Here is a 16,916-nt window from a genome sequence, read left to right as displayed (position 1 = left end):
GGATAATGGCATTCACAGTTACGTGGGGGAAATGTGCTTATTTTTTAGACATGTCTAATGAAATATTTAGGGGTAAAGCCACGATGGAATTTCCTTTAAATTACATTAGTAAAATATAGATAAGGCAAACAGTGAAATTTAACAATTGTCAAATTCAGATGACGGATTAAAGGCATTCATTACCTCCTCCCTGCAGAGACAGGTTTCCATTAACACAGCCTCATTATGGAGCTCTGGCTGGCCTGAAACTTTCTAATGTACACCAGGCTAGCCTAGAACTCCCAGAGTTCCGCCTGCCAATGCCTCCCGAGTGCTGGTATTAAAGGTGTGACCACTGGGCCACACCTTTATTATATACAAATTTGTTGTTTTTATTTATTTCAATTTTGGGCTTTTGGAGACGTAGTTTTGTGTATCCCAGTTTGGTTGTGCAGCCAAGGATGACCTTGAATTCCTGATCCCTGTCTCTACTTCCAGAGTGCTGGGATGACAGGGCTGGCCACTCTGTGTCACTAATGGCCACTGTCTTGTCATTTTATTCATTTGGTGATATCTCCTCATTGTATTGCCCAGGTTGGTCTCAAGCTTCAATCCTCCCACTTCAGACTCCTGAATTTTGGGGATTAGAGGTCCACGAGGACACTTTCCCAACCTTCCTCAGGTGCTGGGATGGAACCCTGGGTCTTGAACATCTTAGACCAGGGCTCTGCCTCTGAGCTACACGCTCTACTTGGCCGACCCGCTAACGTTACATTCAGCCAGGTGGCATGGGGTCTTTTCCAGAGTCTGTTTATATTAAACACATCAAGACCTTCCACAAAACAGCCCTCCCTCCTGCCCTGAGTCCTTATTAGAACGAAGCGCTTAGCACTCTAGCTGGGGCGTCCTCCAGCTGGAGCACCCGTGTCCCTGGAGCCATGCCCTGCTGTGAGCTCACAGTAGTTTTTGTTTGTTTTGATTTTTTAAGTTATACAAAGTAGTGGATTTCATTATGGCACTATCATAGATCTATACACTTTAGTTTGGGGGGGTGTTTAATTCTACAGGTTGTGTGTGTGTGCTCGAACCACAAGTGAATATGGAGGTCAAAGGGCAACTTTGCGGAGCTGGTTCTGTCTGCCTTTGTGTGGGTTTCCTGGATTGAACTCGGATGTCAGGCTTGTGCTGCGAGTACCTTTGACCACTGAGCCATCTGCCAGCCCTGAGAGCTGATTTAGTTTTAGTACAGGATGGCGCCCAGGGTCTCGCAGATGCTAGGCTATGGCACCACCACTGAGCTACATCCCCAGCCCCATAGTGTTGACCACAGACTCACAACTATCGGACTTCTGGGGATGGCAAGTGGACGGGAGGACCCTGTAGCCCCTGGTGGCTGTTCCTAGTTCCCAGGTAAAGGAGATATATGGAGGATGTCTTTAAGGGAACAGGGCAAGTCGGGCTAGAAGCGTGGCAGAGCTGATCCTGTTGGCTGGAAGGGACGGGAAAGGTGGAGGCGGGTACCAGCACCTTTTATAATACGAATAGCCCCTGCCCACAGCCCATATCAGATCTGGGAGACGCCAACTGTGACCACCCTTCGGGAGTGCCCCAGCATGGAGTGGCCACAAGAAGCCAGGCTACATCCATATTTGGCTCCACAGACAAGTGGGAGACAGCGAGGGTTCTGGATTCCTGCTCTTGTCCTGTCTAGAAATCACCAGCCACACTTACCCCTCTGTCCCCAAACAGAAGTCACCCTCCTGCAGGCCAGACCCAGCCCTCCTTAGGCACTGCCTAGTCCTTCCTGTGCCTCAGAACACCCTGCTGTCCCTACAGTGATTTTCTTCGACCTACGTTTACTCTCTAAGTTTGCAGTGACCCTCTGTTAGACTGTGGGACATCTTTGGGCATCCAGCGCATCCTCTACAGCCTGGCCTTCCTCAGCGCCTAGCCACACGGAGAAAGGAGGCACCCACGAATATTCAATGTCCTTCATGGGCACTTCAGAGCATCCCCATTCTTCACGTGAGGAAGGTACAGGCATGGGCTGGCTCCTCGCAGCCACGTGGGGGGAAAGGAGGGCTCTCAGGCACCATGCCCCGCAGAACCTGCACGGAGCTAAGCTACCGGGATGGCAGGCCTTCCTGTGTGGATTCTGGCCACCACTCATTCCCAGAGTACCCAGATGGGCCTGGCTCAGTTTCCCCAGAGCTCCTAGGTCGACTCACCTTCCTCCGCACCTCCCGGCCCCGGCCCTTACCTGCCATCACGATCCCAGTCGTAAACCTCCACTTTGATGGTCCTAAAAAACAAACAGAGAACCTGGGTAGGATGGGTCTGAGGACAGCCGGGCCAGGAGGGACACACGCAGGCACTCCCTCCACAACCCAAGAGAGTCCAGGGACTCATCTTGAGACCACCATGAGCTATGGTGGGCCATCTTGACATCTCGAGGATTGGCTGAAGTGGCCTCAGGCCTCTGTTTACCCATCTTTTTTTTTTGGTTTTTTTTTTTTTCGAGACAGGGTTTCTCTGTAGCTTTGGTGCCTGTCCCGGAACTAGCTCTTGTAGACCAGGCTGGTCTCGAACTCACAGAGATCCGCCTGCCTCTGCCTCCCGAGTGCTGGGATTAAAGGCATGCGCCACCACCGCCCGGCTCTGTTTACCCATCTTATTGGCTTCCCTGGATGGAGTAGAAGCCTTGGCAGGAAGCTAAACTGGGCATTTACCTGCGGCAGGGCCATGAGGGGGCAGCTCTCACAATGAGGCAGGGAAGCGTCTATTAGAGAGGGTCATAAGATAGCTTGGCAGGGAGAATCGTGAATGCGGGGGTGTGGGTGGTGAAGAGCCAGCCAGCCCCAACCCTGCAGGTCAAGGCAGGACCCCTGGGCTCTGAGCTCCCCACCCCTGAGAAACGGTGTGATTTTCTTCACATTCTAGCCCAGGCTGCTTTAATTAGTTTGTTTTGACTCCTAAGCATGGGGCTGGGTTTTAAGAGCCCATCTTATTTTTAGCAGTGTTCCCATAGCAACAGGCTAGTGGACCAGAAGCAGGAAGAGGGAGGTGGAGGGTTGCCGGTTAACCCTTGTGCGTCTGCTCTGTACTCTGGGATGCCCAGGCACGTGGGAGCTGCCAGGCAGCACCTATAGGGTCTAAGGCAGGTGAGAGAGGCCTGGAAGCAGGGGTGTCTGGTCTTGAGCTCCATCTGGGACGCACAAAGCAGTTTGAACTGGTTTCTCTTCTAGTAACATCTATCCCACCCGTGGTGTGGTCCATCTTGGCCCTGCCAGAAGTCGGCCTGGGAGTTCTGCAGCTCCCAGAAGGGGGCGCTGTCTCCTTTCAGATGAATATTTTCAGGCTCCGTGTGGGGGTGGGAGGGCAGGGCTCAGATTCATAGAATGGGGCAGAAGAAAGTTCCAGAATAGAACCCTGGGATGCCTGGAAGCTAGCATGGGCTAGCTTTCTGTAAATAAAATAATATGAAGCAGCCATCGAAGCATGCTTTAGATGTGGCCTTTGCTTTCTTATCTTACAAAAACAAAGCCTATGGTTCCTTGAGCCAGGTTATTACGTGGAAGTACAGACTGACGTCGGCACGCCTGAGCTTCTGAAGGTGCTGGAAAGAGGCCAGATGTGACACTGGTGTCTTCGACTTGGATGCTGGACTCCCCTGTGGGGCCTTGGGGTGGTATTCCTCCCAAGCCACAAGTCCTGACTGTAAAATGGAGACAGTAAGGGCCTCACAGAATAAACAGCTTGCTCTGTGTGAGTGTAGTGGTGGGGTCTAGAAAATGTGCCTCGTTTTCATCTAACCATGCACGAGTGCCTGTTCGTATGAAATTTACTTAAAGCTGGGCAGTGGTGGTGCTCGCTTTTAATCCCAACACTCAGGAGACAGAGACAGGCGGGATCTCTTGAGTTTGAGGACAGCCTGGTCTACAGAGGGAGCTACACAGAGAAACCTGGATTGGAAAAGGAAAAAGGGAGGGAGAGAGGAAATGAGAGAGGGAGAGAGAGAGAAAGAAAGAAAGAAAGAAAGAAAGAAAGAAAGAAAGAAAGAAAGAAAGAAAGAAAGAAAGAAAGATACTTAAATCAGAGGACATTTGAGCCTGGGCTCCTAGACTTTGCAATTTCTGGTTCCCAGATTGACAAGGCTGGAAGTGACCTCAGTGGTATCTAAGTCTGGCCTCTTGGCCAGAGTTCACACAACCCACCATTCTCAAAGCTTGAGGTTTTGGAGGGACACTGGTGACTGGTGGCCTGTGCTGATGGCCTCCACTTCATTTCCACAGGATGAAGCAGAGCCCTAAGCGTACAACACTGTGACTGCCCAGAGCCACCCAGCTGTGAAGACAAGGACCCTGCCTTCCAGCCCCGCCTGTGAGGCTGAAGGGAGCCTCCCTGCTTGGCTAGTTATAGTGACCATTTTCTTAGTCTCCCAGCTCACCACAGAGACCTTCAGAGACTGGTAAGGGAAACCTCTCCTCTGGCCACCAGCCTCTTGGGAGATTAGGTAAGTGACAACCATATGTCCAGAAGCTATCTTAGGTCCCTAGTTACGGTGACAGTCCTTGAGAAAACTGTCCTTCAGTCTTGCAGCTAAGCCCCTTGTGGTGGCCCCAGCACTTGGGAGGTAGAGGCAGGTGGATCTCTATGAGTTGGAGGTCAGCCTGGTCTACATACCAAGCTTTGGGCCAGTCAAGGCTACATAAACTCCAAACAAAAAAACCAACAACCACCAACCAAATGAAAAAAGTCCTACAGCTGGTGGAGGTCCCCTAACACTTTTGAGAAATGGACAGCCCTGGTGACAGGAACTGTTGTCCCACAGAACACAGAAGGAGGTACCGGATGTGTGGTGGTGAGCTCTGTGGACAGACACTGGGGCCAAGGCTGCCACCCTGAGTTTGATCCCTGGGATCCACATGGTAGAAAGAAAGTTGACCTGAAAGTTGACCTCTGCCCTCCACAGGTGCGCCATGGCACAGCAGCCTCCTCTTCCACCAGTAAATACACACATGTAATAAACAATTAGATCTCAGAGTTGAAGGGCCTGAAATATTTCACTGGCTGCGATTCTGGCTGTGAATGGCTCTGCAAACTCTCCAAGCCGCCCCAGCATGCTGCAGAGCCACTGGCCTCTTCAGACTGGACAGGGCTCTCACCCTTGTTGATTTAGAATCAGCAGGTCCAGGGTGCAGTGTGGGCAGGGTGGGGGCTAGGAGTTCCCCAGGAGATGGGAACTGGCAGCTGAGGATGGCTGTGAGATCCCTGGGTGCTGGTTTGGCCTCAACCTAGGCTCCTGGGCTGCTGTGGCTGGGAGGGTCTGCAGAGATCAGAGGCCATATTTCCAGGCTGAGCCTGGGCGGAGAGGAAAGTGGAGAACAGCCCCATGGAGCAGCCCCAGGTACAAGAAGGCCTGGAGAGAAGCTGGTTGTCACTGTCTACACTCAGTTGCAAGCCCAGGTCACAGCAGATGGGACTTGGGACCTGTGGGCCTAGGCTCTGCAAGCTAAAGTTAGTCTGGCTGTGGTTTATCCATAAGACCCAAGAAAATGAGCTTGTGGGTGAGGGGTAACAGACCTCAGCGGCCCATAAAACCAACATCTCATTTGGCACAAACAGGCTGAGAACTCAGAGTCCCAAGGGAGGCAGTGAGAAGGGCAGGGATGGGCATTGCTCTGGGGACAGTAGCCCAGGGCAGTGCCCCAGATCCTGTGGGTCTTTCTGTGTAGCCCTGATGGCTCCACGGGGGACTCTGTTCCTCTGTAAATTTTGGGACAGTTACTGGCTCCGTGAAGGTGCTGTCTCCAGCCACCCTGCAGGCACCGACACATTTATCTCTGCCCCTGTCGGGCCAACTCAGGCTTTTTCTTCACCAGACAATCCTATTGTTTGTGAGAACATTCTCCATGGCTCAGAGATTATTGGTTTTGCTCACTGTCATAGGCTTGGCTTCGAGAAAGGTGCCTGGTAGATAGGAGGCACATAATGAACACTTGCCAGCTGGCAGGGTGGCCTGACACCTCTGTGAAGGGACTATGCCGTAACGTTCCCTGGCTTCAGAAAAACACCTAAGGAGGCATCCGAGCATGCTCAGAGTGGAAAATCAGGAGTCAGTGTCCCAAGCCCCTGACAGCCAGGGCTGGAACCCTAAAGTCACATCAGAGTGAGATGGGCAGGGTAGGGAAGCAGGTGAAATCTCCAGGCCTCCTCCCTGAGTACCATAGTATACACTGTTGTGGAATATCACTTTAACTAGGCAAAGATGTGTTACATTTGTTTATGTTGCAGAATATTACTCTAACCATATAAAGGTGTGTTACATTTGTTTATGCTACAGAATATTACTCTAACCATATAAAGGTGTGTTACATTTGTTTATGCTGCAGAATATTACTCTAACCATATAAAGGTGTGTTACATTTGTTTATGCTACAGAATATTACTCTAACCATATAAAGGTGTGTTACATTTGTTTATGCTACAGAATATTACTCTAACCATATAAAGGTGTGTTACATTTGTTTATGCTGCATTTGTTTAACAGTATAAAGGTGTGTTGCTTTTGTTTACGATGCAGAATATTACTTTAACCATATAAAGGTGTGTTACATTTGTTTACGATACAGAATATTACTTTAACCATATAAAGGTGTGTTACATTTGTTTATGCTACAGAATATTACTCTAACCATATAAAGGTGTGTTACATTTGTTTATGCTACAGAATATTACTCTAACCATATAAAGGTGTGTTACATTTGTTTATGCTGCATTTGTTTAACAGTATAAAGGTGTGTTGCTTTTGTTTACGATGCAGAATATTACTTTAACCATATAAAGGTGTGTTACATTTGTTTACGTTGCATTTGTTTAATTATGTAAAGATGCGTTGCGGGTTCACCTTGTCTGCCCAAGGTACTTGATTGGTTTATTAAATAGCCAATAGCTAAGCATTAGAGCTTTAGGAGGGGCTGGAGGGCAGAGAGAATAAGCAGGAGGAGAACTCTAGGCTGGGGAGATGAGGAAGAGAGAGGGAGATGCCCTAGCGCCAGCCAGTTGGACACGGGACATGGAGGAAGCAGTGAAAACAGGACAGACAGAAGGAAAGAAAGGTTTAAAAAAAAGGCCTGAGGCAAAACGTAGATGAAGAGAAACAGGTTAACTGAAGTTAAAAGAGCTAGTGGGACACAGATAAGGCCGAGCATTCGTAACTAAGTCTCCGTGTCATGATTTGGGAGTCAGAGGCCCATAAGCAAGCCTGTTACAACATACTGCAGTCCCTCTGGACCATGGCAGTAAGAATGGCGATTCAGGGCAGGAGAAGAGATGTTTCCAGGCTGCTTACAAGGCCCTAGGGCTGACAGGCCCTCAAGGCTTTCTCTCCCCTAGCAGATACCCTGAGAGAAACTAGTGAGGGAAAGAACACATCTCGCCATCGTCACAGGGAGTTGGGTATGGACTGTCCCATTCAAGACTGTACATGGGGCTGTTAAGGCAGCCACGCCTGAGGCCTTTGGTTGTGAGCCTGGCCCCTCCCTGTGCCACCACTCAGAGTTCAGTGGCCCCAACAGAAGCAAGCAGCCAGTGAGTTCTCGGCACCTTAGTTCCCACGTGTACAGTGTGTACGCTCACTGTCACGGTGCGAGGGGATAACAGCAGCCTAGCCCAGGCGGACCTGGTTTACTCACAGAAGGCTAAGACAGAGGACAGAGTCTGGGAACAACAGGGAACAAATGGCTTCTTGTCCCCTGGGCCTTGTCTGCCACCCTAGGGCTGGAGGGGTTCGGACCCTACCACCTCCTTTGACTTGAGCTCTGCTCAGCTGGGCCATTCAGGTTTGGCTTAGACACATGGGAAAGTGGCAAGAGGGTCCTCAGACCAGAGACGAGCCCAGAGGTGCCATCTACAAAAGGGAAGGCACTGTCTTGCTCTGACCACAGACTTTGACCCTCCATCTGTGAAATGGGCACATCACGAGGGATGATCCGAAGGTTATTTCTCACCATGTAAGAAAACGTGTATAGGCCAATCGAGACCAGTGAGACTCACATTCTAAGTATCCCATAATTTTAACAGCATGAACTGCTTCCACTCCATCTTTCTGGGATACTGTACTCTCAGTACAGACATCCAGCCTTCCAGTATGTTCTCCTTGCTTAGCTCCCTGGCAGCGGCCCTTCCTTCAGCCCTCTTGTCTCCAACCCCACCTTCTCTTCACTGCTCTGGGCCTGTGGCCTCACTGACTGGTCTCTGACTCCTCCCCGTGAGCTGTGCCTGGCCTTCAGACACATCCCAGGATTAGCATCTCGGCAGCCAGCGGTGGCTGTGACAACTCATCTCAAACACAAACACAACCTCCCTAACCTAGGATCGTTCTCTCCAAACTGGCTGTGGGTTGCGTACGGGCTATGACACAAGAAAAACAATCCAAAGCCTGCTCAGACTCAGCCTGTTCAGTAAGAGTCTGGCCCCGTCACTCGGCACCACCCTCGGAGGCCTGCAATGCCAAGGGAGAGCAAAGCACACGCCCGCCAGACAGACATCAAGGCCTTTTAAACCTTCCTTCTTGCCATTCCCTGCACCCTCTCCTCTCTGAACCATCTGAGATTAATGCCAAAAGGACCTTGAAATGTTTTAAGGATTGAAACGACTTCACTGGGGTGTCCCCATCTCCGGTCCCCGGAGTTCAAGCCCTTTGTCTCTGAACAAAGTTCTCTGAGCCTCCCCAGATGTCCTGCCACACTGTGTCATGGCCATTTAGAAACAGATTTTAGAGCCAGCCAGCATCAACTCCTGTGTCTCCAGCACGGCTGGAAACACAATGCTGGACAGCCCTCAGTCCACTCTGGGACTCATCTTCTCACCTATGAAGTGCAGTCATGCTGGAAGCCATCCCGGATTGCTGGGAGGACGGGCTCCCCACTGGCCTGGGGCAACTTGAGAAGTCAGTGGGCCCCCAAAGTACCCAGCACAGCGGCACCTTGTTCTGAGTCTGCCAGAGAGCCTACAGGAGAGGGACAGTGGCCTCCGACAGGCATCTCCTTAGTGGGTGCTTGGGGCAATTCCAGGCCAGGGTAGGGTCAGCCAGACACTGGCCCCTGAATTAATTCTGCTGCCAATCATGTCACAGTCAATCTGTGCCCAGCCGTGGAGGAGAGCCAGCCACCCTGGAGGAAGACGGAGCTGGGCTCGGGCCTGTCTGCCCTTCCCACCACTCGCCTCTTCAGGGGACCACTCATGCTGCCCCTCCCTGTATGTCTCTGATACAGCTGGAGCCTGGGAGCCTCTCCCTAGGAAGGCAGGTTTATGAGACTGTCCCGCCTGCCATCCCATCTTCTCCAGGCTCTCCACCCTTTCCAGGCCCTTGCCCAGTACCCACACCCCCAACCTTCCAGCCGTCCCCAGTCGTCCCCTCCCCAATTCCAGGTGTCTACCAGGGGTTTGTTTAACAACAGCATTCACATTTGGGCCCCAGTTCATTCTGCAACGATTACTTAGCTGTCTCTGGGACTTGTGTATGTCTGCGTTCCCATGGTCAGACCAGGAGGTCCCAGAAGATAGAGACAGGTACCTGTCCTTGAATGCCACATAGTCAGGGACTCGGTGCTGGGCAGAGGACACTGAAGACCTAGGGAACAGACCGCTATGTTTCTGTCCCAGGCAAGAGGACAAGACGAGCACCTTACACAAGCTCTTGTTAGTGTCCCTGGAGGGCAGAGAAGCTAGAGCCTTCGTCCAGGAATTGATGGAACCAGACGCAAAGATCACAGCCAAGCACCAGGCCAAACTCTGGCAATCCAGTCAAAGAGAGCGAGGGGGAATACATGAACAAGTGAGATCAAGATCGTGATGGAGAAATCTAGAGACAGCGGAACCAAGCTCGTGGAAAATCATAAACTCTGGACAGAAGCTGAGGGGCCTCCGTGTGTGGGGAATCCCTAGCACCAGAACCTGGATCTACCCCAGGTGCAGGAGCAGCTTGTTAGAACCCATGCTCTATGGTGGGATGCCATGCTCAGCCTTAATGCAGAGGTGAGGAGCTTGGTCCTGCCCCAAATTTAAAAAATGTGCCAAACTGTGTCGACTCCCCACGGGAGCCCTGACCTATTGGGAGGAGTGGATGGGGAGTAGGCTGGGGGGCACGAAGAGGGGAGGGAGAACATTGATTGGAATGTAAAATGAATTAAAAAACAAATATTAAAAGTGTTCCTGGAGGGAAACAGGCACCAGGATGCCATCCATCCACTCACCACCCCTATACACATATCCTTGGAAATCGTGTGCGGAGTCCCAGTGTACCCCAAGGTGTCTTTTCTGATGCCCCAGGGCTTCTGTGGGAGCGGCCAGCAGACAACCCACTTCTGCAGCCAGTGGTTAGGTGACTTCAGGAAAATCAATACTCTTGCAGCACCCATCCGACCTGCCCCCCTGCTTTCTCCAGCACCTTCTGCAGTGGATAATGACATGTTTGTCTGTATGATTACTGGATTAATGTCTGCCTCCCCCACCAACACTTAAGCTCCGTGACGCTGGGTAGAGGATGAAGTGGGCACATTTGCTCCCAGCCGACTTCACAGTTAGACCTAGCACGTGTCAGGGGCTCAGTAAATGAGCAGACGGGCTGGGGATGCTGACTGTGACATGTCATCACTCCTGCTGGCCTCCTGTGAGCCCTGGGAGGGCAGCAGGATTCCCAGGCTCATTCTCCAGGGAAGGACAGTCAGTCAGGTGAGAGCCTGCCCGGGCTGACTGCTCCCTTAGTCAGGGGCAGAACTCACTCAGGCACTGGTACCAATGCACGAGGATGAGGAAGAGGACAGCCTGCATGCAATATGATGAAACAGTTCATAAATCTTGTCATCCCTGCCCTCGCCCCTCACTGATGCCCACCAGCTTGGCCGAGACTGTCCCTGGGATCCTGACTTCAGAGACCAGCGGCCAAGAGCAAGGTTGCTGGAGATAGGCCTTTCCTAACTCTATCCCACCCTATCCCTTATCTCTGCTGCCATCCAGGGAGATAGAGAACGAGACATCCCAGGTACCCACATGCTCTCCATCTCACCTGTCATAGTCCCCGTTGCACAGGGCCCTCACCGGGATGGAGAAGGTTTGCCACACAGGGTTGAGGGTGTTCTTCATGACCTCAGTCTTGTGACAGATAGTGAACCTGGCCAAGAAGAATCGAGGGAAAGGCATCAGGCCGGAGGCTCAGATGACCAATGTCGCAGCCCTCTCTGACTTGTGACAGGAAGAGCCACCCTCAACAGCCATAGCCAGGCTACACAAGATGGCATGGCAGAGAAGTTCCTGAAGGAGGCAGGGCCCCGACTGGAGCAGCACATCTAGCGGGGAGCCGGGGAGCGTCAGGGGCCTGAGTTCTAGCTACCGTCCCAGGGCCAGCCTACTGTGCCACTCTGACCAAGCCCTTTCTCTCTGGGCAGTTCCTTTCCTGGGAACCCGGGAGCTGAACCTCAGGGCTAGATGGGTGGGTGTATGCAAGTGTGTGCCTGTGGTCTCCACCCTGGGACACCTTCTCCATTCCCTGGCTCCATCTTTGCACTCCCAGCCAGACATCACCCCCAGAACTTGTGCAACCACGATGTCTGGAATGCACAAACCCTGACTGTGACAGCCCGTGGTCTCTCCCCTGCCAGGCTTCTCCTTCCTGTCTCATTTGTCACCATCTGACATGGTCTAGTTCTCTCCTTAAACATTCTGTCACGATCCGTCAGTAAAACTGAAGGTCCACAAGAACAAAAGGTGTTCCCGATGCAGCCCGGAACAATGGCTGCAGTACCAGACAGCCAATCATCTTTGTTTGTTTGTGATAGGGTCTCCCATCACTTAGAATGGACTTGAACTTGTGATCTTTCTGCCTCTGCCTTTCCTGTGCTGGGATTCCAAGTATTATCACCATGTGTAGCCATCACCTACTAAGAAAAAGTGGGGCACGCCTTCAGTCCTAGCTCTGGGAGTTTGAGGCCAGCCTGATCTACAGTTCCTGGTTCCAGGACAGCCAAGGGCTGTCTGGAAAAACAACAACAACAATAAATAAGTAAATAAAAATAATAAAAATTATTCTGTATATGCCTGAGGGAGTTTATATGTACCACACTTTTGCAATTGCCTGTGGAGGTATGTAGTGGATGTTGGATCTCCTAGAGGTGATTAGGAGCCACCCACATGGCTGTTGGGAACCAAATCCAGACTTCCTTCAACAGTACTAGGCAGTAGGTGCTCTTAAAAGCTGAGCCATCTCTCAAGCCCGAAGTCATATTTTTGTTGTTGTTGTTGTTGGTTTTCCAGACAGTGCTTCTCTTACTACCTCTGGCTTCTGGTCATATTTTAAAAGGAACTGATGAGGGCAGGATGCTTGTTCGGTAGTAGATGCTTCAAACCATGGAGCTCTACCTGCAGCAGCCCCAGAGTCTGCTAAAACAGAACATGAGAAAAAATAAAGTAAAAAGGAGCCTCCAGGCATGGTGGCTCACACCTTTGGACCCAGCACTTGGAAGGCAGAGGCCAGCCAAGGCTACAGAGAGACACTGTCTCAAAAAAAAAAAAAGGCGGGGGAGGAGCTAAGTAGGAAAGCAGGAACTGTGCATCTGGGAGAGCCAGTCCACAGCAGGCTTTCCAGTCTAGTGGAGGAAAACCCTCTCTCCTTGGGCCACCCGACACCCCTGAGTACCTCCAGTTGGAATCCAAGAACCTGGTGGCTAACCGTGCGGATGGGCTGTCTCTGCTGCTCCTGCCACGGTGTCCTGCCCACTCCCCTTGCCATGCTAGCCACCTATCTCAGGAGCAGCCCTGCCTCCAGGATGGGCAAAGCTCTCTGGGCACCCACCCCAGTGACATTCCAGCTTAGAAAGGTCACCAGGAAGCGCCAGTACCCCTCCCGAGCCCACACAGCCTGCACTGTTTCTTCTTCGGCAATTTTCAAGTCAAAATGTCATTCCTGTCACCAGGCTGAGCATTTCTCTTCTGTGCTCCTCCACGCCCACCCACTGGAGTGTGAGATCCACGTGGGAGACCTTGTAGCTAACCCTAGAGCTGGAGGAGGGGACGGGCATTGGGTAGGAGGGGCCCAATACCTGGGGCTGGGGCAGGTGGCAGAGGACAACAGAGAGACATGGAGCAGCTGACGGGTGGGGGCCCAGACTGCAGAGGCCCCCTGGGCTTCAGGAATCTACCCTGGAACATTCACCCAGCTGCCTCGGTCCTCCCACATAGACCTCTATCCTTCCTGACCACAAACAGCAGGTGTTCTAAGCGCCCAGCCCAGTTTCCCTCCTCCATGTTCCTTCCTGGAGCCTGGGTGGTCTCTGTTCTGTCCCAGGCACCAGCTGACAACTGCTTCCTTTAAACTCTGCCATCTTCACTATCAGCTCCATAGGTTTTTCAACTCCCCTGCTTCACCTGCCTGGCAGGTACCATGCTCATTGTGCCTAGTGGTCCCTGCAGATGGAGCATGGGTGTGGGAGAGTGTCATCCATCTGTCAGACAGATGTGAGTCCCAGTTCTAGGGCCAGCTGTGCATCGCCCAGGCAAGCCTTCCCGAGTGTCCTTTAGTGGCAGAGTATAAGAATGGGTAGGGCTGTGGAAATGGCTCAGGGGCTAAAAACACTTGTCTAATAACCCGAGTTAATCTCTAGGACCAGGATGGTGGAAAGAGAGGGCCAACTCGCACAAGGTATCTTCTGACACAGATCATACAGATACACAGACACATACACACACATAGTCACATAGACACAGACACACAGAGAAAGACACAGTCACACACACAGGCAGAGAAAGATGACACACAGACACACAGTCACACATGCACAGCCACAGACACGTAGACAGACATCCACAGAGACGCTCACACACACACACACACACACACACACACATTTCCTAGACTTGCGCACTCCGCTTCCCGACTGCAGATACAGCGCCTCTAGCTCCTGCTGCCCTGATGGACCTTCCAGCTGTGACCCAAGACAGAGCCCTCCTTAAGTAGCTTTGGTCAAGCTATTCCATCACAGCTGAAGGCAAAGTGACATAGTCACACACATAGACACTATGGCAGGGAACATCCTAGAAGGTTCTGTTGGGTTGTACCTACGAATGCCAGGTCAGGGCCCTGCAGGCAGCTTGGTTTGGCTCTGGAAGGGCGAGGGTGGGGGGTGGGGGGGGAGAGTCACTAACATAAAGACAGACAGAGCAGGACCGCTCCAGGACGGTCGGAGTAGCCTGCAGTGCCTCCTGCCTCTGGAAAAGGCCTCAGCCTTGGTCCCCACAGGTCTCCATGAGGTTCCTATGCCCCCTCCCTGCCCTGCTCCCACCCACAGCTCAGCCTGGGCACCTCCCACCTGATCCCGTGTAAGTCACAGTCACGAACCCCAGATCCTTCCCACACAGCCTTCCTAGTGCTGCTCTCTTCCCCACAATGCTCCTCTGCTCTCCACCTGGGCCCTGCCGGCCATGGCTCAGCCTCTCCAGAGGGAGCGGACAGTGCTTGGACACCAGAGTAGAGGACCCAAGCCTTCCCCCCCACCCCTTCCCCACTCCCACCTCTAAAGCCAAGTCAGACCAGTCAGGAGTGTTTGAAGCACCCTGCTGGGAGTCCTCTGAGAGACAAAGCCCTTTGTCATGCAAATGATCACACCTAATTTCCTGTTCAGTAGTTCAGGTTCAAAAATCAGTTTTCTCTTTCACTGAAATACACCTCCTGCCTGCTGCTGCCCTGCCCCCAACACACACACACACACACACACCAAACACACACCACGCGTGCGCACACTGGCATTTCAGCACAAGGGGCCAGTGTGTGCTGGGCTCTGTGTCTGCACAAGATTGGCTCTCTGGCCCATCCAGCACTCTGCTCCTTGCTCCACCCCAAGGACCCATTTTCTTCCTGGCCGAGTTTCTCCAATTAACCCTCCTGGCCTCATCACTTCGGCCTTCTGTAGAATCCCAGAACCGGCTACCTAAAAGAGACCCTGGAGACCTTATCCACCTGCTTCATTGCGTAGAGGAGAAAACGGGCCCAGAGAGGAGGCCTAACCTGGGTCAACAGAGCTGGTTGGTGGGGGAGAACCTAAATGCTCAGATCTTCAGCCCAGGGTCTTTCTCTGTGCTGCTGACCTACACTGGCCAGTGTGCTGTGTATGTTTCCCTTAGATCTGGCTTAATGAGGAGGAGGGAGTACCGTCCTTCAACCCTACAGTTCTGAGGTAGTTCTGCTTGGTAGAGTGGGGCTGTGAGGAAAAGTCACCGCTTTGCCTGGTCTGATATTGTCGGGGAACCCCTGAGGGTGTTCTGAGATCTATGAGGCAGGGGCTGGGTTGTGCAGCCTGAAGCATTTCTGCTGTCACCCCGTTTTTGCACGCTCCCCAGTCATACACAGAGCCCATCATTGCTGAGTGTCAATGCCAGGTCCCCACCTTGGCTTTATCAGGGCATCAATGCCACACACAGGGGCCCCAGGGGTGACCACACACTCCCAGCCCTGCCCAGTGCACAGGTGCCTTGGGGTGGGGCGTCAGGGGGACTCACGTTCCATCCTCATTGCTTCTGTAGAACACCAAGAAGGGGTCGGATTTCCCGAAGAAATCTTTCTTGTCCAACTTATTGGCACAGAACTGCATTGTGGCGACATCCTGGAAAGGAGGGAGGACAGGGTGGTGAGGCAGAGGAATCCCAGGGACTGGCAAGGGTGGTCAGGGTGGGTAGCATCTTTTTGTGTTTTTGTTTTTCAGGACAGAGTTTCTCTGTATAACAGCCCTGGCTGTCCTGGAACTAGCTCTGTAGACCAGGCTGGCCTTGAGCTCACAGAGATCCATCTGCCTCTGCCTCCTGAGTGCTGGGATTAAAGGTGTGCGTCACCACTGCCCAGCAGACAGGGTAGCATCTTAAGAATGGTGGCACAAGTCCCAGGTACATAGAACTAGAGGGTCAGCAGACTGGAGAAGCAGATGGATCTGAAGTTGCCCTAGGTTTGAACCCCAGCTCTACCACTTTGGAGCTATGTGACCCCAAGGAAGGCAGATAACCTCTCGGAGCCTCTCCTCGCTGGGGTTCACAGGGTGGCATTGAGAAGCACAGAAGATGGAGGAGAGGAAGTGGTCCATGTGTAATCCCTCCAGTTCTCACCATGGCGACCAAAGGCCATTCTGAGCATGGCCTGCTGAACCTACAGCCTGGCACTGCCCACGATGCCCCATGCCCTCATCTACCTGTGTGGTTCCCAGAGGACACTCGAGGCTACAGCACCCTCTTCAACTAACACAGTGTCCCACCCAACACTCTAAGGGGGGTGGGACAAGCCATAAATCGGGGGCCAAAGGCTCATAATGGGGAATGGGTGGGGTGTGGGGAAGGGAATGGGGTGGGCGATAAGGAGAGGTTTGCCAAGCTCATCAGGCAGAGCTAATTTTGACCCCCAGACCAGCTCCCTGCCTCACTGCCCTGACATCTGTAAGGAGGCAGCCTGGCCCTGCTAGGTAATCAGAGGCCCAGTCCTGACTCTATGGGGCCTTGTGAGTGGAACACACTCAGGCTGACCCTAAACCAAGTCCACATAGGAATTAACCCAACAGCAGAGCCCAGGAGCAAGGGCTTTTGCTGCCTTTTGAAGAACCTTGAAGGCTTTGGAAGACCCCCTAGTGTGGCTCAGGGGTACAATGTTTATCCTGGGCTCACGGCCAGCATTAGAACAAGAAAAACTGCGGCTACCATTTGCAGGGTGTCACCTACTTTTGGGTGGAAGTATATGAAATTGTCAATAACCGTCATTTGTCTATGAAAATGGCAATATAACAAGGCTGCCTGGGTGGTGGTGGTGGCGCACACCTTTAATCCCAGCACTGGGGAGGCAGAGGCAGGCGGATCTCTGTGAGTTTGAGGCCAGCCTGGTGTACAGAGCAAGTTCCAGGACAGCCAGG

General features: G+C 52.3%; 1 protein-coding gene across 3 annotated transcripts in view; it reads right to left on the bottom strand.

Annotated features, from left to right (window-relative positions):
* Cpne5 (copine 5) overlaps window positions 1-16,916 on the bottom strand; it is an 83,580-nt gene that overhangs the window by 14,976 nt on the left and 51,688 nt on the right. For all 3 annotated transcript variants that reach the window (XM_057751193.1, XM_057751195.1, XM_057751196.1), the window contains 3 exons: window positions 15,529-15,632; window positions 11,048-11,152; window positions 2,240-2,281 (listed from right to left, as the gene is read on the bottom strand). In XM_057751193.1, the coding sequence (XP_057607176.1) occupies window positions 2,240-2,281; window positions 11,048-11,152; window positions 15,529-15,632 (251 nt within the window). The remainder of the gene's footprint in view (window positions 1-2,239; window positions 2,282-11,047; window positions 11,153-15,528; window positions 15,633-16,916) is intronic.

The sequence above is a fragment of the Chionomys nivalis genome, chromosome 19 (genome assembly GCF_950005125.1).
Source record: "Chionomys nivalis chromosome 19, mChiNiv1.1, whole genome shotgun sequence".
NCBI lineage: Eukaryota > Metazoa > Chordata > Mammalia > Rodentia > Cricetidae > Chionomys > Chionomys nivalis.
The sequence above is the reverse complement of the archived record's forward strand: the minus strand, read 5'-3'. Positions and strand labels throughout refer to the sequence as shown.